This window comes from Cheilinus undulatus, linkage group 10 (assembly GCF_018320785.1).
Source record: "Cheilinus undulatus linkage group 10, ASM1832078v1, whole genome shotgun sequence".
Lineage (NCBI taxonomy): Eukaryota > Metazoa > Chordata > Actinopteri > Labriformes > Labridae > Cheilinus > Cheilinus undulatus.
This window is the reverse complement of record NC_054874.1, coordinates 7,473,740-7,499,635: the sequence shown is the minus strand read 5'-3', so window position 1 is coordinate 7,499,635 and position 25,896 is coordinate 7,473,740. Positions and strand designations below refer to the sequence as shown.

General features: G+C 39.6%; 1 protein-coding gene across 3 annotated transcripts in view; it reads right to left on the bottom strand.

Annotated features, from left to right (window-relative positions):
- The window catches only part of drp2 (dystrophin related protein 2), a 368,464-nt gene that overhangs the window by 82,169 nt on the left and 260,399 nt on the right, over positions 1-25,896 (bottom strand). For all 3 annotated transcript variants that reach the window (XM_041797456.1, XM_041797458.1, XM_041797457.1), the window contains 4 exons: positions 20,935-21,091; positions 18,196-18,342; positions 7,492-7,570; positions 3,806-3,866 (listed from right to left, as the gene is read on the bottom strand). In XM_041797456.1, the coding sequence (XP_041653390.1) occupies positions 3,806-3,866; positions 7,492-7,570; positions 18,196-18,342; positions 20,935-21,091 (444 nt within the window). The remainder of the gene's footprint in view (positions 1-3,805; positions 3,867-7,491; positions 7,571-18,195; positions 18,343-20,934; positions 21,092-25,896) is intronic.

Here is a 25,896-nt window from a genome sequence, read left to right as displayed (position 1 = left end):
TATACACGAGAGGCAATAAAACAAACTAAAGTGCTTTCCAGTGATTGGTCAGACGATGTGAAAACATCACATCTATGACAGTATTTTGGTTATTTTGGCTGTTGTGCTCTGCTGGTTAAGATGAGCCGTACGTCTTTGTGGTGCAGCCTAAGTTACAACTTAACAGCTTTAACAGAGTTTAGTGGACTTCATACTCATACACACAGCTGTCTGTTGAACAGTGGTTCCCAGTCTATCCTCTTTGGAGGCCCCCTGCTTGTTCCCTAAGAAAAACTGAGCCCCTTAAAGACCACAAGAAAAGAGTGAAAAATAGGTCTAAATGTTTTTTCCTTTTCAAAAGACTCTTTTTTCTAAACTATCTCAGTGTTTCGTCATGCTCTCCCAAGGGGGTCCCAGACCCCAGGCTGGGAGCCAATGATCTAAAATGTTTAAATCTGAAAGTGTCAAACTTATATATGATCCAGTTGTCAGCCCAACAGCCAATTATTTAATCACACAGCTGATTTCCCTATTGTTGACTTAATACAAATTTTAATCCACGTTTCTTGTTTTTAGATTAATAGAGTAATTTCAATAGTGTACCAACCTAAAGTAACATAATTTTAGAGTTTAAATGTTTCTTTGCAACAAAAACTTGAATCTAATCTCTTTAGTGTGATGAAATAACTCAACATAGCTTTCTTGTTTGGCTGTTATGTAACATCTGTGACTTCAGTTCTAAACTATGAAAGTCTTAATTCACTTTAAGTCCCTAAAATGGCAAACACAATTCTTTTCAAGAGATTTCTCTTTAACACTAAACCAGTCGGTTTCAAAGAGACCATGTGATAATGTTAAATCTTGTTACAATGTCATACAATGAAATAGTCAAATATTTCATTTATGCTGTTCCAGATTGTAGGGAGGATGCTTACATTTCTTGCGTCAAGATGCCTTTTTATTAATTGTGCCTCTCTTTTGGGTAAGCTTTCGACCCATTTTCTGGCTACTTTCCCCCGTAGCAGAAAATCAAAATAAGACACGCACATCCCTTAATGGTTGCTGGATCCAAACCAAACATTTATAAAGAAGCAAAATAGGTCGGCACACCAGGAAGCTCCCATTCAAGGATTTATTTAGCAACAAGTGATGTTTTGAGCCAACAAGCTCTGGAGGACTTGCTAGATAAATCCTTAAATAGGAGTTTTCCCGTTTTTGCTTTTTTATGGCTACTTTTTCCCAGAGGATGACTACTCCATGTGTCTGTGGAGAGTCCTGCTTTATAGTCAGATAGACAGAGCTACATCCTCCTGGAAGTAAAGCCAGGACATTTAGAGCTCACTGTGCTGACTGGTTGCAATATGGGCCTTAAACTTCACCTCCTCCATGTAAACAGATGAGCCAATCTATAAAATTAAAATATACGTCCAATAAATGTTACTTAAACCCAGAGTCTGTCAAGATGGTTAGTTGTTGTCATGCTGATCCATGTCCATGTGTATAATTTTCTGAGTAGTTCTGATGAAGCTCAGTGTTAGTTCAAGCAGGACACTGTAGTCATACAGATCCCAATTATCGCCTTCCAGCTCCCACAGCCAATCAGAGCTCTTTCTCTCAACACAGCGGAGTATTTAAACATGACTTACTTCTCACTAATCCCTGCTTGCATTAATGCTGATGCACCACACTAGTGCTGGCAAAGCTCAACCTCCTCCACTCTAGCCTCCTCCTTTATAGCATAAAGCTTGTTGCACCCTAATGTTGAGATTCATGCAACTATGTTTTAATTGCTTTTGAACTAATTTTATTGTATTCAGTATGCATTGTTTCTAGCTATTCATTCCCTGGAAAGTCAAAGCATGCTGCTTGACTAACCCAGAGCCTTCTCCACCAGGTAAAACTGTAACCGTTTTGCAATAAAATGGGAAAAAGTATGACAAGAGTGTTCCTGGGTGAATCTTTATTTGACATAAAAAGGACTGAGTGTAATGTCAGGAGTGACAGCTCTGCTGACAACTGTGGCTTCTTGCAGCGTTTTCAACTGGATTAGCAGAGGAGATCAGGAAAGGTGAGAGAAAATGTACGAAAAATAGCAGTTTTGTCATGAAATGGTCCAATCCTCAACTGACACAAGCATCTGCTCTGCTGTGGACTGTACTGGACTGAGAGATCTTTGATGCTTTATCTTTAAATTAAATGTTCAGCAGGTAGAGGAGTATGGCATCACTTCCACGGTTCAACCACCAAGCTCCCTTTCTGCACATTTCTTAACTCCAAATTACGTCACCAGTGCAATATGTCAGCAGCCATTGCATGGTCTGATGGCTTTGGACCATGCACTTCTCCAAAAGGAGATCAAGAACTGCTGTCCATTGTAGTACAAAGTCCATGGTTTAGCTGAAATCAGTGTATTTGTGCTTCTAAAAATCCTGCTGACAGCTAAACTGAACCAAACAAAAATCCAGGCTGAGGCTGAGATAAATGTTGACCTAGCAGTAAACTCTGTAGTGCATATCTGACTGTGCCACCAGGCTATCAGGCTTACACTGATTTCCAACCCTGACCCAACATGTTGTCAGACTGCTCCTCAGTTCTTAAAGGCAGAGTTGAAATAGAGAAATTCTGACTTCTTTTTGAGCCAAAGCTGGGAAAATCTTTCCACAAAAAGAACAAAATGATCATGGATATAATGGCTTTGGCCTCACTGTCAAAAAAGGCTGCAGAAACTACAACTTTTAGTAATCAAACTCAGATGCTGGAGATAAGAGGTCCAGATCAAACCGTGACAAAAACAGCCCCATACCATTATCCCTCCTCCACCAAACTTCATGGAATCAACCATCTGACTGCCAAACAGGGAAGCATGATACATGACTCCACAGAACACACTTCCACTGCCCTCCAGTCCAATGTGCTTTACACCACTTCATCCAAAGCATGGCATTGGACTTGGTGACATGAGGCTTGCACGCAGCTGCTCCCGATCGGCAGTTACATGAAGCTCCAATTGCAGTTTTTGTGTTTGCATTAATGCAAGTGCAAGTTCAGAACTCTTCAGCTGGAATCAGCAGAGCGCTGGGCACCTTAGCAGTAATAGACTGTGATTTTACATGGTATTCCGCTTCATGGACATGTTGCTGTTGTTCCTAAACACTCCCACTTTCTAATAATATCATTTATTAGTTGACTGTGGTGTATCCAGCAAGGATGAAATTTCATAAACTGTCTTATTGCAAAAGTGGCATCCATGCTTGAAGTCACTGAGCTCTCTTCAGAACATTTTTTTAGACTGCATGGCAAGGTGCTTGATTTTACACACCTGTGACAACAGGGCTGATTGAAACGCCCAAGTTCAATAATGAACAGGTGTGGCCAAATACTTTTGTGCATAAAGAGTATTTCTGAATGTTTATCACCAACTGTTCCACCCATAACCATAGCTGCAGTGAAGTGCTCAGGAATAAGGTGGATAAACATGATAGTAAACTGAATAATAAAAAAGACACCCCAGTGCAATTGTCAGACTTTGAATCTGATATTCCCTACGATATCAACAACTTTCTGTTATGATGGATTGCATCATTTGCAGTGAGCAAACTCAGGGAGCTCGTGTTAGAAGAGTTTGGTGTGAAGCAGCTATAACCAAATAAATTCAGGTCAAACTCAACCTAAGAGGAAAAAGTGTAACTGGTGTTTTTTTTTTCAACAGACATACAGTATTCATGCCCATTTGTCACAGAAAGAGCAAAAACACCCACTCTAATTCAGCCTGGAAAAACGACACACTTTCCCACAATGCACACAGTGACCGTGAAGTTGCACTTACTTGATGTAGTAGGGCACTTTGTTCGGGGAGATGGCACGCTCCCATGGTATCTGCACTGAACCTGTGGAGACATATAAAAATAACACAAATCAATTACATAAAAGGCACGTCAGGCGTGAAAAGCTATTGTGCACAATGTCTCTGACAGTGTGTCCAGATAGTGTGGCCATCCAGACCCTCCTAACAGAGACGCTACGCTGTACAACGGGGGCAGAAAAGCCAAAGAGACAGGTCTATTGTGTTTGGGTTTCCTCAGAGTGTTGGTTTGTTTGGCACAGTTAATAGAATACAGAAGGCAGACGGGGTGAGTGCAGAGTTTAACCGGCCTCCAAACTGAACCACAGAGGGCTCAGCAGTGGATCAGGTGGGATAAACTGCACAGGAAAACGCCAGAGACAGGCAATTTGCATCAGTAGACATTGAGCCTAACACACACAGAACATTTCATGTGCCATTATTGTGTTACGGCATAGCACAGAGAAGATTTGCATGCTGTGGCTCTGTTTAGTGAATGAAAAAATGCACAACAACAAATAAAATAAAAAAAATAAGATATTAAAAAGTCCAGGGTAGGATACTGTGTTGTCAGAATACTCCATTAATACAGTAAAATACCTGCAGTAACCAGTATTAAAACCTGTGTGAAGGAAAATCAGAAATTGGACTCTTGTTGCAATAAATATGAGAAAAGAAATGTGTCATGTGTCAATCATGAATTACTGATTTGGACCATTTTAGGGTCATGTATCAGACTGATCTGAGCCCTATAAGTCAAGCAGGGTCAATTGTGGAGCTCAGTGACACTGAACTTTCTTAGCATTACACAGCCCCTTTGTTTTAAAATAATATAAAAGCCCTGACAACTTTAGCATCTTCAGTTCTCCCACTTTATTTACACGTACTATAAGTGAAGGCAATGCATCCCAGCTAGCTCTGCCTTCTTTCTGCAAATGCATCTTACCTAGATGCGAGGATTTGATCAACAGCTCAGCCTAAATTCCCCAAGACTGACTGTGGACTGCTGATCTCTGATGGCCACTCTCACAGACTGTTCATGTGAGACGCCATACATCTCAGAACAAAATTACATGCTAAAACTTTAGAAATAAAATCGGATTAAACATCGTCTAGGGTTAGGGTTAAAGCAAGGCTTATGGTACCAAAAGTTAAAAGTAAAAATCTGACCTGGTAAACCTGATTAAAAAACCTTTAATAAAGCTGAGTAAACAGTCTGCTTAAAGGACTTAACTTTCTATTGAGCCAGAGCAACCTACATAGCTCTGTTGGCTGCATACTCTAACTATATAGATAACAGAGCTACTTAGGATATGTACCTAACGTAGCTAATGTAGCTAAAGCTAAGCTCACATAGCAGCTAAATATCCCCGTTATCTGTGTAGCTAAGTTTGCTTTAGCTAAATTTTTGCTCATGTTGCTAAAGCTAACTTTGCTATAGATGGTGGAGAAACGTAGATTACATAAACTTAGCTAACAAAGGTAAAGCTAAGCTCACAAAGCAGCTACATAAGCTACGTGGGTTTTTTAATCTACATAGATAACATAGCTTTAGCAACATTTGCTAAAGCTTATGTTGCTAAAATCAACTTACTCTTAGATAATGTAGCTATGTTGTAAACTTAGCTAATGCAACTAAAGCAAGGCTCACAAAGCAGGTACATAAGCTACCTATCTACACTATCTGTTTAGCTAACTTAGCATGAGAAATGTTTGAAAAACTTGCGTTGGTAAAGCATAGCTTAGCTTTACCAACGCAAGCTTAGCTTTTTAGCTTTGGCCTAACTTAACTACACAAAATGGAGCTACATAGCGAACTTAGCTTATGCTGCAAACTTAAGCTCACAAAGCAGCTATATAAGCTATATATCTAAGCTATCTGTGTACCTGAGTTAGCATTAGAAATGTTTGAAAAAGTTCACATGGCTATAGGTAACTTAGCTATGTATAACAGAGCTACATAGCAAACTTAGCTAATACCACGAAAGCTAAGCTCACAAAGCAGGTACATAAGCTACCTATCTACATTATCTGTGCAGCTAAGTTAGCATTAAAAATGTTTGAAAAACTTCCATCGCTAAAGTTAAATAAGCTGTAGATAATGGAGCTACACAGTGAACTTAGCTATCGCTGCAAAAACTAAGCTCACAAAGCAGCTAGCTCTGCCATATATCTATGATATCTGTGTACCTAAGTTAGCATTAGAAATGTTTGAAAAAGCTCACATTGCTAAAGCTAACTTAGCTATAGATAATGGAGCTACATTGTGACTTAAGCTAACACAGAAAAAGCTAAGCACAGGGCAGCTATATAAGCTACACATCTATGTTATCTGCATAGCTAAGTAGGCTATATCTGTCTGCTAAAGCTCACATTACTACAGCTAACTGGGCAATAAATAACAAAGCTGTATAGCTAAATTAGCTAATGAAACTAAAGCTAAGCTTACAAAGCAACTATGTAAGCTACATATCTAACTTATATGCATAGCAAAGTCAGTTTCTCTATGTTTGCTCAAGGCCACATTGCTAAAGCTAACTTAGCTATATTGGCTTATATCGTAACTTTAATTATGTAAATTGTGTAGCTATGTTAGCTTTAGCTCCAGATATGCAGCAAATTTATCCACAGAGACCACCGCTGAAACTCCTGAAACACTCTAATGTCCTCAATTTTGAGTCCTCAATTCAAGACAGGAAGTAAATGGTGGAGCTGGGCGGTTCTGGTCTGTACTGGTCATACTGTGATATTGTTTTGGTTAGGAGCCCCCTAGTGGTGGAATTTTACACATGGTGCATTTAAAGCTCCTGTTAGGACCTTTCAGGTTGTGTTGATCCTGGCGCCCCTTGTGGACAAAGTGGGATGTTCCTGTCATCCTCATCATTTTTAGTCTTTTACTGACAGAAAGTTTCATCCTACTTCGCTTGAATTTTTAACCTGCATCTCACAATCAGATTTTCAGTGGGTAGTTTCCAAAAGGACTTTGGACTTTTACATGACAGTGTGTGATGAGTGTTGGAGCAGTGACAGCTCCATCCCAAATGTTTATTCTGAGCTTTGCTATACAAACAGGTGATGCATAAAAACCCACACAGACTCAAACACAGAGGTTCCTGCAGGCTGTGAGAAGCTGAGCTGGCAGTGCTGTGGTGCTCTTTAAGCCCCGGTGTGGCATCTCTGAGCCAGCGTGACAGCAGCAAAACTGGATGGGGCTGGCGAGGACACTGAACACACACAAACAGATACACAACCACGCACAAACCCACATACAGAACCATGCAGCACAGTTTTTCCATTCCTTCATCAGTTTAAACTGGGTAAAGTAAATCACATTCCCAGGCCCCCTGCTAGCTGTGAAGCAGTCTTTGAAGAGCGGCAGGTAAAAGAAAAGACAGAATTCACAACTAAGTTTCTCAGCTCAAATGAGAGCGATAGCTGTTGTGATGAGCATCACCGGGGATGTTTATTGCTGCAGTGTGCTGGAACTGATGAAGAAAGGCGAACAGAGCCTGCTAGCTCCACCTCTAACCCAAATATGCACACAAACAAGCGTGCACATTAAATGGCCTTAAAACAATCCGTAAAGTTTCTTCATACACCCCCACACCCTTTGCACAGCGTGGAGCAGACTCCTGCAACATGAACTTCAAATAGCAGCAGAAGACTCTTACTGGAGAGGAAGTGCTGCGATCCAGGGCCAAAGTCTCGATGTGCATCCTGGAGCTGCTTTAGCCGCTCCTCTATGGAACCCTGAGGACACACAGAAATACACACAAGCAGGAATGAATCAAAGGGAATCGTGCTGTTCATCCCTCTCCACCCTTAAAATAGAAATAGCACGCACACAAACCACCTGCTTCTCTTCCATTAGTTAACTGCAGAATATAAATTATGCCTTTTTCTCCTCTCCTGCCCCTCTTGAAGGACTCTGAAAGCCTTTGAAGAGCAGCAGGTATGAAATGAAGACAGAGATTAGGAAATTATACACTTTGTTGAAATGAGGACAATGGTTCCTGGTTGCAATGTCAGTGCGGGGAAGAGCTGGAGGAAAAAAAAGACAAGATAAAATGCATTGCTTGAATACTCATGGAGGCTGGAGTTGTGGAAATTAAGTTTGTTAAAGCCTCTCACATCAGTTATGTTTCCCACAAATGGGATTAAGCCTGCCTAATCCCGGTTTATTTGAAATGTATTGGATTTGGCACATGAATCAGTGTCAACTGGATGTTTGAAACATGTCCTCAAACAATGGGAGGTAAATCCACTTGCGCTGAGGTAGAGAGACGGATCGAGACAAGAGCAGACGGGAGAGAATGCGAACAGCTTTTAGACTTCAAAGAGAAGCTCAGGGAATGAGTCCTGATGTGTAAAGTTAGACGTATTAAGGCGGCTGCAGAAAAGAAAGCGATATTATCAGGGATGTGGTTTAAATTGGCTGCAAATAATTGCCAACGTGCTGCGGATATGTTCCTGCCAAATATGCGCTGCTGAACAATCTATCTGTTGTACAGGCAATTTGGCCAGCCATAAGGAAGACAAATGACTAAATTATCTGTGATCGACAAATATTAGCAAATCAAATTTGCTATTTTGGGCATCAGAGAAGCCAAAATCAACAGCGCACAGGATGTTTCAGGGATTTAGCTTTTTAAAATTTTAATTAACAGAGAAATAGGACAGAGAGGGAGACAATAGAGCAAGTTTCTCCTTTTGGGTTGCTGTGAAATAGAAAGATATTAGGTCTGTGCTGAGAGAAAGGCCGCTCAAGGATGCTTAATACACATTACATTTGCAACACCTGTCTCCTCATATGTCACTTGGGCTCTACTGCTACCACAGAAAGTCAGAGTCATTCAAGGAAATGAAACCCTACTCTGGATACTAAAAGCCTTTTATAACCAGGTTGATCACCAGGGGGGATTACAGGCCCTTACTTCTCTGTGAATCAAACACAAGAGGACACACTACCTACTGTAGCACAGTGCATGAAAGATTTAGCTGACACTGTCATGTTAAAGGACTTTTTCATAGCAGCTCTTTGTAACTCCAACGCAATCAAGCATCAATGAGAAGAAACTTAAGTCCCGATTTCTTGTCTTTTTTCCCCACACCTCTCTCCCGCAGCTATGCTTTCCTAAAATACACGAGCAGCAGCGACAATCTGAGGAAGACGTCTCCTCGATATTTTAAGCTCCAGAAAATGTGTTCCACAGATGTTATGCACGTCTGAATGCTTTTAGCGGTCGTTTCAACTTTCCACGCATTGTGACCTCCATGAAAGAAAAACTGTAATAGAAACAGAAAGAAGCAGGCTACTGACAGGGCTGAAAAATTAGACTGACAGATGTTCTGATTTGTTTTCAGCTCATTTCATCCCACACATAAGAAAAAAAAAGCTCTCCTATTAGTCAGTGAGGCTGCGTCTGTATGATATGAAGAACCTCTGTGGCTTTTGAATGTAGAGCACTTCAACTTTATCAGACTGTGCAAACACCTGTCCTAAAAATGGATTAACAGAGGTGGAAATAAACAGGGACGTGTCTTTCAATGAGCACCAATTCATTCTAACAGGAAGCAGTATGTTACTACTAGCAGTTACAGACTCAATTGCTACAGTAAGGGACAGAATCTTAAGGTGCACTCAGAGGGAGGAGGGCTCTCTAGTTTAGGGACCTGCTGTTAGCAGATGATGTGGTTCTGTTGGCTTCCTCCGCTGGGGACCTTCAGCATGACTGAGGTGCAGCTGAGAGCAAAGTGGCCGGTTTAATCATAAGCATCTGGTTCTCTGCCAGTGGACTGCTCCCTCCGGCAGTGAGTCTTTGCCCCAAGTGAAGGAGTTCAGGTATCTCAAGGTCTTGTTTATGAGCGAGGATAGAAAGAACTGTGAGACTGGCAGGTGAATTGCCACGGCGTCAGCCGTTTTGCAGATGTTGTACTGGTCCGTTGTGGTTGAAAAGGAGCTGAGCCGGAAGGCAAAGCTTTTGATTTAACAGTCAATCCAAGGTCATGGACTCAGATTCTGGAGGGACCTTGGAGTAGAGCTGCTTCTCCTTGACGTCAAACATGGTTCAAACATCTGACAAGCCTGGAAGACCTGTGAAGATCTACTGGTATGTCCAACTGGGAGGAGACCCTGAGGCAGACACAGAACATGCTGGAGGGATTATATATCCCATCTTACCTAGATGTGCTTTGGAATTCCTCAGGAAGAGCTGGAAAATGTTTCTGGGGAGAAGGATGAGTGGAGTGACTTACTTCTTCTGACTCTTGATAAACAGGGGAACATGGATAGATGGATGCCACAGTAAGTGCATTGTCTGAAGTGTTTTAACTATTTCTTTACCATGGGTTTTATAATGTGAATTACTACAAACAGTACAAGTATTTTAGCTGTAAGCACCCAACCCCCAACAGTATTTTGAATACCAGGGTTGTGTCCCCGTTCTTGTTTGATCTTGCATTGTACAAAGACAATAGAATAAGTCTAGAGACAGGTACTCTGACATGTGGGAACAGTTAACTTCCAGCATGTAAGTGACTACATGACCTTTTGCCTGTACTGCTGCTACAAAGTCAGATTAAGCAACCAATTCACTAAATGGTAAACAGGTTTGAGCTTGAATACTGCTTTTCTAGTCATCTGACCAGTCAAAGCGTTTTCACACCCCAGGTAGCACCTACCCATTCACACTCTTTCACTCCACATTCACACTCTGATGGCAAATTGGGGTTAAGTGTCTTGCCCAAGGACACACTGACATGTGACTGCAGGAGCTGGGAAACCCCACAACCTTCCAAATGCAAGACTATCAACTCAACCTGCTAAGCCACAGTCGCCCCAACGCTCAAGACAGTGTCTCTCAGGATGGAAATACACGCTGAAACTTTGAAAATAAAATCTGGTTAAACTTCCAGTTAGGGTTAGGGTAAGGATAATGTAATGCTGGGATATCAAAAGTTAAAAGCCTGACCTGCAGAACCTAATAACAAAATGTTTAATAAAGCCAAATTCAGTCTGCTTACAGGAAAAACATTGTTTTTCATGAAAACACTGTAGCGCAGCTAATGTAGCTAAGGCTAGAGCTAACACAGCTACTTTAGCTACATAAGCTACACAGGCTACACGGCTAAAGACTGTAAACCTTTAACTATTTTGCAAACTCAAAAACCCATATCTTATTTACACAAAATAGCTATGTAGTTAACATAGCTACAACTAAAAGTAACAAAACTTTGTTTTTGCTAAGGGTCTGAATATATATATATTTATTATGTATACAATGTAGCTATGTTAGCTGTAGCTTTAACAACATGAGTAACACAAACTTTAGCTAACATAGCTATGTTAGCTAAAGTGTATATATAATGTACACAATGTAGCTTTGTTAGCTGTAGCTTTAGCAACATGAGTTTGAGCAACATAAACTTTAGCTAGCTTTATATATATTTATAAAACATGACTGCATTAGTATTAGCTATGTTGGCTAAAATTTATGTTCTCAAACCCATGTTGCTAAAGCTAATATAGCTACATTGGCTTAAATGGGAGCATTAACTATTTAAACAGTGTAGCTTTGTGTTAGCTTTAGCTAAAGATAACAAAGCTGAAGTGAGCCACTGTTTGCTACTTTTACAACAGGGCTATACATTATTCAATCCTGGAGTAGACCTCTGACCTTTATTCTGTTTACTCATAAAATGTTGTTCAGTTTTTTCAGTTTACGTTGATTATTGAATGAAAGTAACTGCCAGACTTTGTTTATGATTAAAGTTGAATTTAAAGGAAAAAACCTGACTTGTCCAGCCAATAAGTGTTGGGAAATTTTAGTCTGGCCCAAAGTTGTGGACATACAAGAGCTCAAACCCTAACCTTCTATTAACCACAGTTAAGACAAGATGCCAAGAAATTCTTGTGACTGTAGCAATAACCTCCTACAAACTATCTAAAATGTTTCACTTAGGGGGAAAATGTTTATACTGAGGTGACTGATTTTGAATGTTCCACTCCCAGAAAGGAAGAATCTCACAAACCAAACCCACTACTTCTACAGATCCGTTCTATTTTCCCTTCCTTAACTGTTTAACTGTGGGCCGTTCTGAGGCCAAGGGGTCAACATTAAAGAGTCGTTGTAAAGAAACTGCAAAGCGGATGCTGGAAATTAATTTCTCAGAAATGCTGAAGAGATGTTAAAATTGTTATCAGAGGATGAGAGAGACACAAAGAGAGGGCAAGGCTGGAGTGGCTTTTTAAAACATGACAAAGCCAAACGACAGGCTGTGGAGAAGATGTCATGAAGGTTCACTAATGGGAACAGGGTGTTCTCACAGGGAGTGCAGTTAGAGCTGAATGAGTCTTGTTGTGCTTGGAGGAGCACTGCAGAGGCTGCTGATGGAGGATGCAGCCTTGGGTTAGAGTCACATGCTGCAGAGTTACAGTAATGCTCCCTGGATAACACATCCATACATTCAGTTAAACACCCAAGGGAGGACAAGTACAGTTCAGCCAGAGCACATTATTTCTATCACTTCTTTTAAAAGCTTTCAGGGAAAGAGTCATGGAAAAACAACCCTCTTACTGTAAGTACAAAAGTTCAAATCCTGATTCATTTATTTCCATCATTCATTCATTTGTTCTACCATATTAACCCCTTTCACACTAAGTCATTATTTATAAAAATACGAAAACATATCCAATCCAGATAGTCATACTCCTGAGATTATGAACACTTTCTGATATATTTTTAGCCTCTTTGAAGAGTGTTCATTAAAATTAAAGAGCTAAAATTCATCACAACAAAGAAGTGCAGCTGAAAAACAACAGTTGGTCCAACATCAGGCCCATGTAGAGTTTGGTCTATTTAAAGTCTGATGTTTGACTCTAATAAGTCTCCTTCACTGCACACTAAAGCTCAAAACTGCTCCTGTGCTTCTACAGTAAGCCACCTGTTGTTGAGAACTTGAGAGGTCTGTTATTTGACAAGTTTTAATTAAGAATCCAAGCTAATGATAACACCAGACAGTGAAACGTACAAGGCAAAGATGGGCACAAGTCAGTAGCAGGAAAATATTGAGATTCCAGGCGCGCTCACAGTGCACGTTTACAGTTATGTTCTGTTCACACCAGACATGAACGACCGCCTGTTTGCATGTATCTGAACATGCAAAAACAGAGTTTACTTGTTTAATTTTCTTTTTATCTGCAAAAAAGGACTTGATCCACTTATAAGTCAAATGGTGTGTACGAGTGCCCAAAAGACGCATGACGGGAGGGGTTTCCTTCTCCCACATTTTCATTTCAGTCAGTTGTTAGCAAATATGGCTGAGCTTAACTACATTGAGATGATTTGTATCTGCTGTGGGAAGCCCAAAACCAAGGAAGACGCCATCGGGTCTGGGTCATTTGGATCCTTCAGAGCTGCACACAGCTAGATTAATTCAACCACCTTCTCCTGGAGCTCCGTCTGGATGATGGCTGCTTCCAGCACTATTTTCAGCTACCAACCTGTTAGCTAAAATCAGTGCCAGGATACCAACTACCGGTGCTCTGTCCCAGCTGCAGAACGCTTGTCCATCTGCCTATGCTGAGTGAACCAAGAAATAATCACAGTGATGTTGTAAAAAACATATTTCAGTCAGGAACACTCGTCATACATTTGACTATTTCACTGCAAAATAAATAGACAGTTTTACTTAGCAGGGAAGGCTCTGCTCAAAAGATGCTCCTTGGGTTAGTCAAGCAGCGTGCTTTGACTTTCCAGGGAGTGCAGAAATCCCCATATGGATGGATACGTGGATGAAAATGTGTTTTGAGTATGATAAAATTAGTTCAAAAGCAATTAATACATAGTAGCATGAATTTTGATGTGAGGATGTAACAAGCTTTATGCTATAAAGGAGGGGGCTGGGGTGGAGGAGGTGAAGCTTTGCCAGCAGCCGCATGGTGCATCAGTGTTAATGCAAGCAGGGATTAATGAGAAGTACATCGTATTTAAATGAACTGCTGTGTTAAAAGAGCTGTGATTGGCTGTCGGAGCTGGGAGGTGATAACTGGGATCAGCTGGCTGTTAGCTGATCACGGCGGGGTGAATGACTGCCGTGTCCTGTCTGAACCAATGCTGAGTTTCATATATATATATATATATATAGACAGTGCTTAACAAATGTATTAGACCACCCTAACCCTAACCAAAGTAAGGTTTATGCCACAGCTGCCCTAAATTAACAGCACTGGTAATTACCAAATTCATTTTTTATGTTTCTGCAATGGTTAATACGCCAATATGTAGAAGCTCTTTAACCCAAATGATATTTTAATGCTAAAATAAAATTATTATTGTTATCCATGAATTTCCAAATTTACTGATTTACAAAAAATGACAAAAAGATAAGGCACATTATTATTTCTTGATTAATATGTCAAATTATAGTTATTTACTTGCATTCCTGAAGAAATAAATGAGTTTTAGTGGTTGAATGTTATACTTGATTCATTTCTGACTTCTCAGAAAAGCCCAGTGAGCCGGCTCAAATTTGGGTGAATTCAGTTTGAAATCCCTCATTCCTGTTCAAAATGGTAAAATGTGGAGAGCTTCCTGAAAATGAAAGAGTCCGCATAAAAGCACTTCATGATGCTGGATGGTCTCTCAGACAAATATGACAGGTGGTCTGATAAATTTGTTAAGCACTGTATCCAGTCTGCTACACGTATGATCTTTTCTGAGATCCTCATGTGATATACTATGTGACAGACGTCACCAAAGGATGCTGGTTGATCATCGAGTTCAGATTTTCCAACTCTTGCAACTAGGCGAATGAAGCAAACAGCATGCTTAATTTGCACAATTCACACTGCAAATTTGTGGCTTTAGCATTGCCCGAGGCAAACTCACATCTGCTCGCGTCTTTACATTGACTTTACAAGTAATCAACTCGTGTGGATGGTTTTACTCGTGTCTGGTTTGAACACAATAATACAGTTAAGACAGTGTGATACTACACTGTTCAGCTTGTGTAGACTGTCACTGTCACTACTTCGTCTATCTCAGTCATGCACTTCTGCCTGTCTGCCTCATACATGATGTTATGCACTGACGCTACTGGGCTTGTTACTACACAAAAGAACGCCATTGAATAGAATATGCACTGTGTTATGAATGAACCTCCAATGAGAAGTTACTGCAGAGGTTGACTTCTTACTCTCCCTTTTTCTTAATACATATAGTTCTGCCTCTCTAAAATCCAAATGTCTATCAAAATGTTCCATCATTTCACCTGACTATTGCATGGTTGGCTGAGCTGCAGAGGATGCAGCATAGAATGTAGAAGATGTTTTTTGGTGAGGAAATACATTCAGCTCATATTTATAATAGAGATTGGGCATAAGTCCCTGTCTGCAGTCACATCTGTACGTCACTTAAAGACCCTGTAAAGTACAAATAAATCTGTATTTCTGGCTTTTGTATGATAGGTTGAGAAATACGATCCTCTCAAATTTAAAAAATGCTACAATCTGAAAGGAGAAAAGCACTCACACTATTAGCCTGCCCTTTGACCTTACGTTGACCTTATGATCAGGCAAGGTCAGTTTTCTGGCTCAAATCTCTGAATCTCTGTTATGATTCTTTAAATGATCCATAGGCCACCGTGGTTGATAGATTAGGCAAAATTACCTCACAATAAACAAAAACACAGCACTTAACCGCCTGTCACCTTTCAATAAAGGAAGTGACATCAACTAACAACAGACTGCACTGAGATGAACTGCTCTGTGATTTTTTAGGGGGGCGGGGTCATTGCCCACTGTGGGTTGGTGATATCACCAAACTACATATTTACCCTAGTCCAATATATCTAGAGTGTTAAGACAAACATTTTGGAATGAAATTTACATGGTCTTTAAGTCTGAATCTCAAACTCCAGTCTCCATCTCTACAAGGTCACTGACTAGTTTGCAAGCAATGCTTGTTTAAGGCCTCAACTTGTTTCAGATCTATTCACTGTCTGATTCATTTTCTTCAACTGTGATTAATAATACAGTAAAACAAGTCCCTGTTTAGTAACAAACAGACGGGAAAGGAAATAAACGGCTGCTGTGGACCTGTAGGCAAACAAATATTTGAGTGTCCCTGGTTTGAGAGAGGGATCTTTGTCTTATAGTAATCCTTCGCTGTCTTTGCTGCATTTGGGAAGAAAGCCCCAGATAATTCATCCAACCGTCTGCTGTAAACATTTCAATAGACAAGGTTTGTTGTCAGGGAAATACTGAATTAAGAAAAAGAAGAAAGTGTACTTTATTATTACTGGAGGGAAATTCAGTTCTTCACTCTATTGTCCAGACATGCTATATACACACATTTCCTGGGCTACACACTGACCTGCATTAATGGAGAGATGTCAGAATATGAGGCGGGACATGTACGAAGCAATGATCCAGCTAGTGCTTGCACACTTTGGGGTATGGCTTGTTTCAGACCGTTTTACAGCCTGAGATTAGTTTTTGATTATTTACAGTGTGGCAATAATTGGATATGAGAAAACAGGGAGCATGCGGCAAAAAAGTTCACACTTTAATCTTCAACCTGGAATGACCAACAACTGAATTTATCTGCAGGTCCATATGAAAATCTTTGTCCTTTATCAGTCTTAGATTTTTGCAGAGAGTTTGAGAAAGTTCTCAGTAGGGGACAGGTCCACACTGGGGTTGGTACAGCATACATGGGGTCCAAAAACAACAACTTCAGTCTTGCTCTCTTAGAGCCTCAGAGAATGTAACACCATCCAAGCTTTAACATCCCTGAGAAAATTCAGGAGTCGTCCCAAAGGACTAAAATCTGCACTCAGATTAAAACAGAGTAAATACTGTTTTTCTATTTCTCAAATGTGTTTCTAGCATCTCATGTAAACTATTTGAATTCTGTAATGTTTTTTTTAATTTTATACCAATATTATTATACCAACAGGGACTCTGAATGATATTGTAGTCAAATAAATGTGCTTTAATATGGAGTTGGTCCCCATTTGTCAGCTACTACGGCCTCTACTCTTCTTAAAAGGTCTTCCACAAGATTTTGGAGTGTTTCTGTATGAATTTGTGCCCATTCATTCTGTAGAGCATTTATGAGGTCAGGCACTGATGGTGGACGAGAAGGCCTGTCTTGCCATCTCTGTTCCAGTTCATCCCAAAGGTGCTTGATGGGGTTGAAATCAAGGCTTTGAGTGGGCCAGTCAAGGTCTTTATAGTCCTTGCTTTGTGCACTGGGGCACAGTAGCATCAGAAAAGAAAAGAGCCTTCCCCTAACTGTTGCCACAGAGTTTGAAGGATAGCATTGTCTAAAAAGTACTGGTATGCTGAAGCATTAAGATTGGACTTAACTGGAGATAAGGGGTTTAGCCCAAATCCTGAAAAACAGCCTCATACCATTATCCCTCCTCCACCAAGCTACACAGTTGGAACAATGCAGTCAGGCAGGTAACTTTCTCCCAGCATCCGCCAAGCCTAGACAAGCCCATCTGACTGTCAAACAGAGAAGCGTAATTCATCACTCCACAGAATATGTTTCCACTGCTCCACAGTCAAGTGTTGATGTGCTTTACACCACTTCATCTGACACTTTGCAATGGACTTAGTGATTTGAGAGTTGAAACCTATTAATGAAGCTCCTGCTGCACAGTTTTTGCGTGGCTGAATAGCTGTTGCTCCTAAACTCTTCCACTTTCAGAGAATATCACTCACAGCTGACTGTAGAATATCCAGCAGGGATGAAATTTCACAAGCCATCTTATTGCAAAGGTGGCATCCATCACAGTACCATCAGAACGACCCACCTAGTGTCACAAATGTTTGTAAATGTGGACTGCATAGGTGCTTGATTTTATACACCTGTGGCAACTGGTCTGCCTGAAACACCTGAGTTCAGTAATTCATAGGTGTGGCCAAATACTTTTGTCTATGTAGTGTATTATGTTTGCATCGGGCTATACACCTAGAGGTCATTTACCTAGTTTTCCTGGCAGCCTTAAAAGAGTTATTAAAAGAGAAAGGGTCATAAAAATGATTTAACAATGAGACACCTCTATCACTGCTACACAGTATTTGAGTTTAGAGGCGTACATGCTTTATTTAGTGCTGCAGAAAGTGTTTTATTTCTATCTAGTTTGTGGTGAGGGTTACTCCATCATTATTCTTTCTGATCTCAGGAGACATGAAACCATTTGAAATCTGTTTCAGACTATTTGAGCCTCTCGGCTTCACATTTGCACCTGCTCTAAACCTGCACACAGATTCACTCATGTCCCCCTTGATTTGACTCTGACTGCTGGTTTAGCTGCTGCAGACAATGTCAAACAGACCAAATGGGCCCAGCAGTGAACTGTACCTGAAGCACTTTCCATCTGCTGTTGAGATGCTCCAGGGCGCGGGCGTTCTCCATCGATAAATGGACATCAGAGATGGCCAGCTGGTGGGCCAGATCGTTTACATGCTTCATGCCTTCCTTCACCTGGGTCAGCTCCTCCTTGAATAACTGCAGGAGAACCAGGGAGAGGAAGGAGATTGGTTAGCGGTAGACAATGCAGAACAATAATTATAATTTCATAACTGAATAATGAGGAAGAGCAGGAAAATGTTAAAGCAAATGCTGCACATCTTAGAATACACCATAGTTAGAGTGAAATGTGTTTGCATGTCTTCTGTTTACTATCCATTTTGCTCTCTAGCAGAAATATCACTTTATCTTTAAAAATCTTACAGAGCTAAACCTAACCCCAAAACTTTAAAGTCTCTTACATCTAAAAACAGGAAACAAACCCAAAATAGATAAGAAGACAAGCCAGATGAGAAAACACGGCTGTGTGGTGTTTATTCTTTGAGCTCTGTTGTTTTCATTTGACGGTTTACAGTGGAGACATAAAGACTGGAGTCAAAGGTAAATCTTAAAATTCAGATGTACTTTCCTGTGACTGATTAATATTAATATCACACTGCAACCACACAGCTTCTCAAATACTCCTCTGCATTTCTCCCTATGCTAGATAATGTAAAGCATTCATTATCTAATGCTCAAATGTTGCAAAAATCAAATTAAGGTCTTTTGTTTACAATAATGGATGATGTCCTGCAGTTTGAGCAGTTTGTCGCCCTGTGGACAAATTCACACTATGTTGATATGAATTTTACTTTAATTGCTTCTTTAAATTGCCTTGAATTAATCCCTGATAAATGCAAATACACTGAATGTCTTTAGACACCAGCAGGAGGATTGTTAGAGGGAAAAATATAACAAGCAGAACTGTCCAGCATGCATCATTATTATCATGCATATCTATGAGGAAGTGTGCATTGCTTTTTCAGTGTGCTGGTCAAAGCTGAATAATCAGAGCTCAAGTTATCAGAAACTCAGATGATGAAAAGCCAATTAACAATCAGAATTACAAGGACTGGTCAATTGTTCTTGTGTTTTTCCAATCTATAATTTCATTTAAACACAGTATGTCAGTTGACTCTTTGCAAAGCCCCGCCCCCCTTGGTTACTTTTGCTACGCCTGATGAGCATCCACACCCGTTCTATTGAATATGGAATTTTCCACTGTATAAGTAAAGGGTTTTCTATTTTTATTGTTTCTACTTTGTTTCTAGTTTAAGTTAGTTTTTTGTTTTGCTAGTTTTATACTAGTTTTAGGGTTTTTTTCCCCAGTAATATGGGGTGCTTTCTTTGGAGATACAACAAATGGCCAAAAGAAGTAGACTTACTTTTTTATGTGTTTTTCCAAAGAATATTATGGGTTTTTTTTTGTCTTTTTTGCCTTGATTGGATGGGACAGCTAAAGAGAGACAGGAAATATGGGGAGAAAGTGGGGACAGACATGCACCAAGCATGCAATGAGACTGGTTTTTGTCTCTATATGTGAATGGCAACCAGTCCAGGGTGTACTAAGCCTCTCACCCAATGACAGCTGGGATAGGCTCCAGCCCCCATGACTATGAATGGGATACCATTGTATGAAGTCCTCTTTGGTCAAATCAGCCCATTTCACACTCGCCAGGTTTGGGTACAAATGTCAACCAGTCCGATTTTGTCAAAGACTGAAACCAAGGATATTTTGCCTTTAATTTTAATTCATTTTAGGTTGTTTTGTAAGAACACAACACAGTTTCAGTAAGCTTTTGTTTCGTTGTAAAGCCTTTTTTTAATTTTAGATGATTTTCACATTTTAGTTTGAATTATTCATTAGTTTTGGTTAACTGTAATAACCCTGATCCTTTGGAATGTTAGTGTTTTATTCCCTATGAAATAATTTAATTCCATTTTGAGCGGATGTTGTCCTCCTCAGTTTGTAGACTACATGCTGAATTTATTATACAAATGAAAATCAGCCCTCATTGCGGCCCTATATGCATGTGTATACAAGCATGCATAATGTGTTTTTATGCTGTGTCCTATTTGCATGCATGCATTCATGTGTCTGTGCGTAAATGTAAATGAGTGAGGGAGCACACATGAGGCCGAGTGACAGGTCTGCCCCAAAGATCGAGTTGAGCATGTGCTGGCTGTGACAGGAGTCCAAACAGTGACATGATTGTTGTGAAGTGCCCTCACTTCTAATGAATCGTGCTGCACAATTACAGGAAGCGGCAGCGCTCGGCACTCTCATAATGACTAAACCAATGACCTGTCATTTGTTAACTACATCTATTCAGCTGGGGATTGTAGTAGCCCCGGCCATCTCTGCGCGTCAGTCTAAAGTGCCGTGTCCTTGTCATCGTCTGTCAAATCACAGTCTCTCTGACAGGGACATTTACACGAGCAAAAAAACACACACAATTCAAAGGCCGATGCACATTTCTAACTTATTCATGAGCAACATTTCTCGTCTGTGTTTTTGAGATGAAGTAACAAGATGTCCCTGTTTTGATGTTTGTTTACGAAGTGTCAAAGTGTTGCAATGTGTGCTTTTTCAGGCTGAGCCCGAGGCGATTATCTCAAAGGAGACAATTAAGTTGCTCTGCAGGTGAAAGCAATTTATATCCGGGATCCATGATAATGTGTCTGCATTTACACGACTGTAAACGTGGGAGAGATAAAAAAGAAAGGAGCGTTTTCTCCGTGCGTATCTACCTTGGTGGCGTCTATGTGGTCCTGCAGAGAGTCGATGAAAAGATCCCCCACAGGCTCCCAGGCATCTCTCACCCCCTCTGCCTGCTCCAAAGCCACAGCCAGCTCCTCCATCGCTGCCTGGATCTGAAGGAGACGCTCTAATGTCCGCTCCATGTGCCTGGAAATGAAAATATAATTCATTAAACTGCAGCATTACAATATCAACTAATGGAAGCACCATCTGAAATATCTATTTAACTACAGAGCACACGGTCAAACACACCATTTATTCAAATTTACAGACTGTCATTTCTGCAGGGCTGTATTAAAATATGTTATACCACCATTCATTTCTCCATCTAAATGCTTTTCTTTGAAAAATACATTCTTATATTCTGAAAGTTAGCTCTAAATTTTCAGCGATACAGAGCTTGATAAATGTGTTTTCTGAAATGGATTTGCTTCATTCTGTAATTAGGTTTTGGTAATTGTATTACTTTTAATGTATTGCTGAATAACCTTGCCATGGATCAGCACACTTACAATCACAGGGAGAATTAAACTCATAGCTCTTTCAGTTTTTCAAGTTAAACTTTTCCAGGGAGTTATTCTTGAATTTCTTTATTACTTTCAAACATATTATATAACACATTGTATAAATATATTTGTGTAAATATTTATGTGTATATATATAAATATCTCTACCATAACCAGTCTGTAATATATCCAACCTGTACCAACCTTACCCTTGTAAATACTATCTATAATTTGTAGGTCCTTCATATTCCATATTTTGTATTTATTCATTGTCTTTAATTGCATGCTCTTGTGTACACTCTATTTCTGTTGTGTTATGGTCACTAATGGCCCACTTTGTCTACACCAATTCTTGAATTTTCTCTTGTGGGACTAAAAAAGGAATATCTTATCTTAAACAGAGATACTGTGCTTGCTGTTTTTTTAATTACATATTAAGAAAATAAATCTTTTCCTTTCAATTTTGATACAAAAAATGAAAACAAAAAGGTAAACAAAATGATGATGTAGTGACCTGAAAAGCCAGATTGATTTGTTTCACATCTATCTGGTAAACTTCCCATAAACAGCATTTGGAAAGGGGAAGGCCCTAAAAATAAAAAAATTGGAGGGTGATTGGATGAACGTTGTCTGTCACATCTTTACGGGCCAATCAGAGCAACAAAACACGTGACGTAGCTGCTACTGAGCTGAGGAGTAAAGAGGAGTAAACTCCATGGAGAACTGCATAACGCAAACCATGGCAACTATAGACATGTCTCTACACGTCTTTTGTTGTTTTTGAAAAGAAAACAACTCAATGCAGTTCTTTGTTCTTCTTTCAATGAAGAAATGTTGTCAAGTTCTGATAAAACTGGCGCTTTAACAGCATCCACGTTAATCTCTCCACCATAACAGCACCAGCCTCTTGTTGCTGCTTGCTTACATCAGGACTCCACCACGCTCGAAAGTACTGCTCCTCATCGCTGATTGGTCCTGTCACTTTCTAACTGGGCCCAAACTGTTCAGATGGGAGCTTTGCAAGATGGATTTGCCAGTGAGAAACTCAGAAATGGTTGTATCTATCTGCTTTGCTTTGCTTTAGATAAAGTTCTGTAGTTTAAAGTAGGGCTGTCAGCATTGATGCACTGATCACTATCAATGAGATTCCATAATAAGAGCATAATTTTTTTTAAAATTGCAATTAATGGCATGCTTGAAAGTCACTTTCAGCAGATGGGTTAAATCACAGCCATAGGTCAGGTTTGGGATATGCATGTGCAGTTTCAGCATTTCACCACACCAATCTTGGTCCTGTACTGCTCTGGACCCCTGATGGCCATCCTTCAGGCCTGCACAATACCCATGCCCCATCTCTCCAGGTATCCTCCCAGCCTGGGCACCCAGTATGCCATGAGCTGGCCCAGGCTTTGGAAAGCATGCCAGGTGCCCGTTTAAGTACACCTGCCGTTCCAATATCAGGGAGCTAACCCTACCCATCCCTGCTCTCCTGAGCATTGTTAATTTTGGCAGCTATTTTTAATTTTAGTCTTAGTTTAATTCTTTAAATGAAATGCATTTTAGTTTTAGTCACATTTTAGTCATTTATATCCTTTTAAGTTTTAGTCTAGTTTTAGTCCATAAAAAGTCCTCATATTTTAGTCCTTACTTTTAGTTCAAGCATTTATTTTCTTGCCTAAATCTGGTATCAAACCATGGTACTGTGTTCTCTGAACCCTGCCAAACCTGGGGTCCCTGCTCTCTACAGCTGAGAGACAGAACAGCTACAGCTGCTTAGTTTTTTGACAGATTTACCCACAGTGGAGAAATATCATGGATTTTGAATTGTCCGATGAAAACTACAATACATTTTAGTCTAGTTTTAGTCATCTTGATGAAAGCTAAACTTACTTTTTGTTAGTTTTAGCCATCACAGATCTGTTTTTGATAGTCTTAGTCTAGTTTTTGTCATGGACTGTCACCGATCATTTTTAGTAGGAGTCCAGGTGGGGCCAAAGAGAATCAGTCAACAGGCCTCAGTCCAGGCCTCACAGTGTAGTAGTAAGACCAGAAGGACCAGAAGACTGACTTTGGTCCACATACTCAGATACTGGGAACACCAAACTGTCTTGCTCAGCGAAGACACTGACCCATGCATGAGTCCAATTCTAAGGTTCATCTCAGCCTCACAGTCAGTGGATCGATGGATTACGCTGCCAAGGTAGGTGAGCTGTTCTACAACTTCCACGCTCATGCTAAATTCATGTCATGATCTTCCATCTATCATAAGTTCCTTATTTTCTCTAAAAATTAAAGCAAGTCCATGTCCAAACAAGAAGCCAGACCAAAGATTTATGACATGATGAGACTGTCTGAGAACATCACATATGACAGTTGCAGCAATCTGAACTTGACTCAAATCAGGCTGTCTGATGAGGCTGCCTGAAATTCAGATCTGCCAATTACAAGGAAGTTGATGATCTTGTTCCACTCACACAGGATGCAAAACAGCACACTGTCTCCACAGTTCAATACCAGTACCTTTTTTTTTTAAATCAGGCCTCTAATGGGACAGGGGGGCTTTTGTTTCTTTTTGTTCTATGCATGTGCTCCAGTGTGCATTCTATCTAACACAAAACAGAAACTAACACATCCATTTGTAATAAATCTTACAGATAACTGTCACTCACATATGAATGCCACTGACAATGTAGCCCACAGATATTAATAAAAACTGTCTCGTGCCCTTTATGCATCACAGAATTCAGCGGGGGGATTCCAGCAGAGAAATATGTTGATAAATATTACAGCTTACCTTTATTTGATGTTGAACTCAATGAAAATGTATCAGCAGACAGTAAATTCTGTCTGATCCTGATGGTGTCAGGAGATTTTAATGACTATGAAGATATGCTTTTGTTCTTCAGCTGAAAGTTTTCATCATGTCTTTTTAATTGTTTCTGATGTTGTGGGAATGTTTCACTGAAATGTGCTCTGACTTAAATACAGTGAGCCATAGAGAACAAAACCGTTTCTGTTCTCTCATATGCAAAATGAATGTAAACAGACATGCCCAAAATTTTAGTGCACCATGCAATAGAGATAGCAACAGATGACATCAGAGTAGAAGGTTGATGGTTCGTTATGTCAGCCTCCGTGAGGGCGACCCGTGGTAATGTAAATTTAAAAAGCTTTATTCTAATTTTGTAAAAAGAAAACAAAAGTTTAAGGGGATGATTGTACACTTATTTCAACATACTTCACATAGATATACTGTATAAACATTATATCCCATGTACACCGTTTCTGTTCTGTGAAATGCAGCCAAATTCTACACATTGTACCTTTAAGTCGTCATTTAGAGTCAAGAGTAAAAACAGTTAGATAAAATAAATTTGTGTTGTAATTTCCAATTTTCAATTTTGCATCTTACAATTGCAACTTAAACTTAGGATTTCACATTTTTATTTCATATTTTGACCTTTTCAATGAATAATTTTAGCCTTTAAAACACACAATTTTTAATTTCATCTCATATTTTACACTTTAAACTCACAAATATTAATTTTAACTCATACTTTTGCCTTTAAAACTCATGATTTTTATTTCATACTCTTCTATTTCACCTTTTAAATTCACAGCTGTGAATTTTGTCTCATATTTTGATCTTTTACATTCATGATTTTGACTTTCAGTCTCATATTTCTGCCTTATATATTATTTTTTCTATTCTATTTTTCTTTTTATTTTGTGTTTTGACCTTTGAACTAATAAGTTTGCCTTTTTACTTCAGATTTTTAGCCTTTAAACCTATCATTTTGACTTTCTAATGTTGATGTTTATGGTGTTTATCATCAGAGCTCGGTTGTTTTTTACTTCCCATAATTCATCACTACTGATAATGAGGTCGGCAGTTTTTGGTTAAATGTTGACCCTGTTCGGTCCTCAGGTTGGACCTAAATTAAGATTCTGGCCCCAGCTGGGATTGAGTTTGACCCTGCTCTACTGACTTCTATCAGTTTTAGGAAAGACTTTAAGAATGTGTGACTTTTAGGCCTACAGGATTAAACTCATAAATAACAATTAATTAAAGTCCACAATTAGTGCATGCATTTTTTAATTGCAATTACTGGCAAGCTTTATTGCCCCTTTGTTTAATCTATTTTAGCAGTTCCCTGCAGCCACAGTGATGTAAAATAAGTCCACCACTGCTCCGTGCCTTGGATTGGATTATCAAATATTAAGCATTTCCCTGTTTCCTTTTTTCTTTATCAATTCTTTAACAAGTTACTTTGTCTATGGAGGTTCATATTAAAATCTTCAATCTACCTATAAAAGCAGGTCTGTATTCAAACAGGAACTGAGGTTCCCTTAGTTTAAGAAAAAAAAAAACAGTTAGTTGAAAACTACAGAAACTCTGAGATTACTTGGGATTAAAAATGTTAATTGTTTGACAGCCCTAGTTAC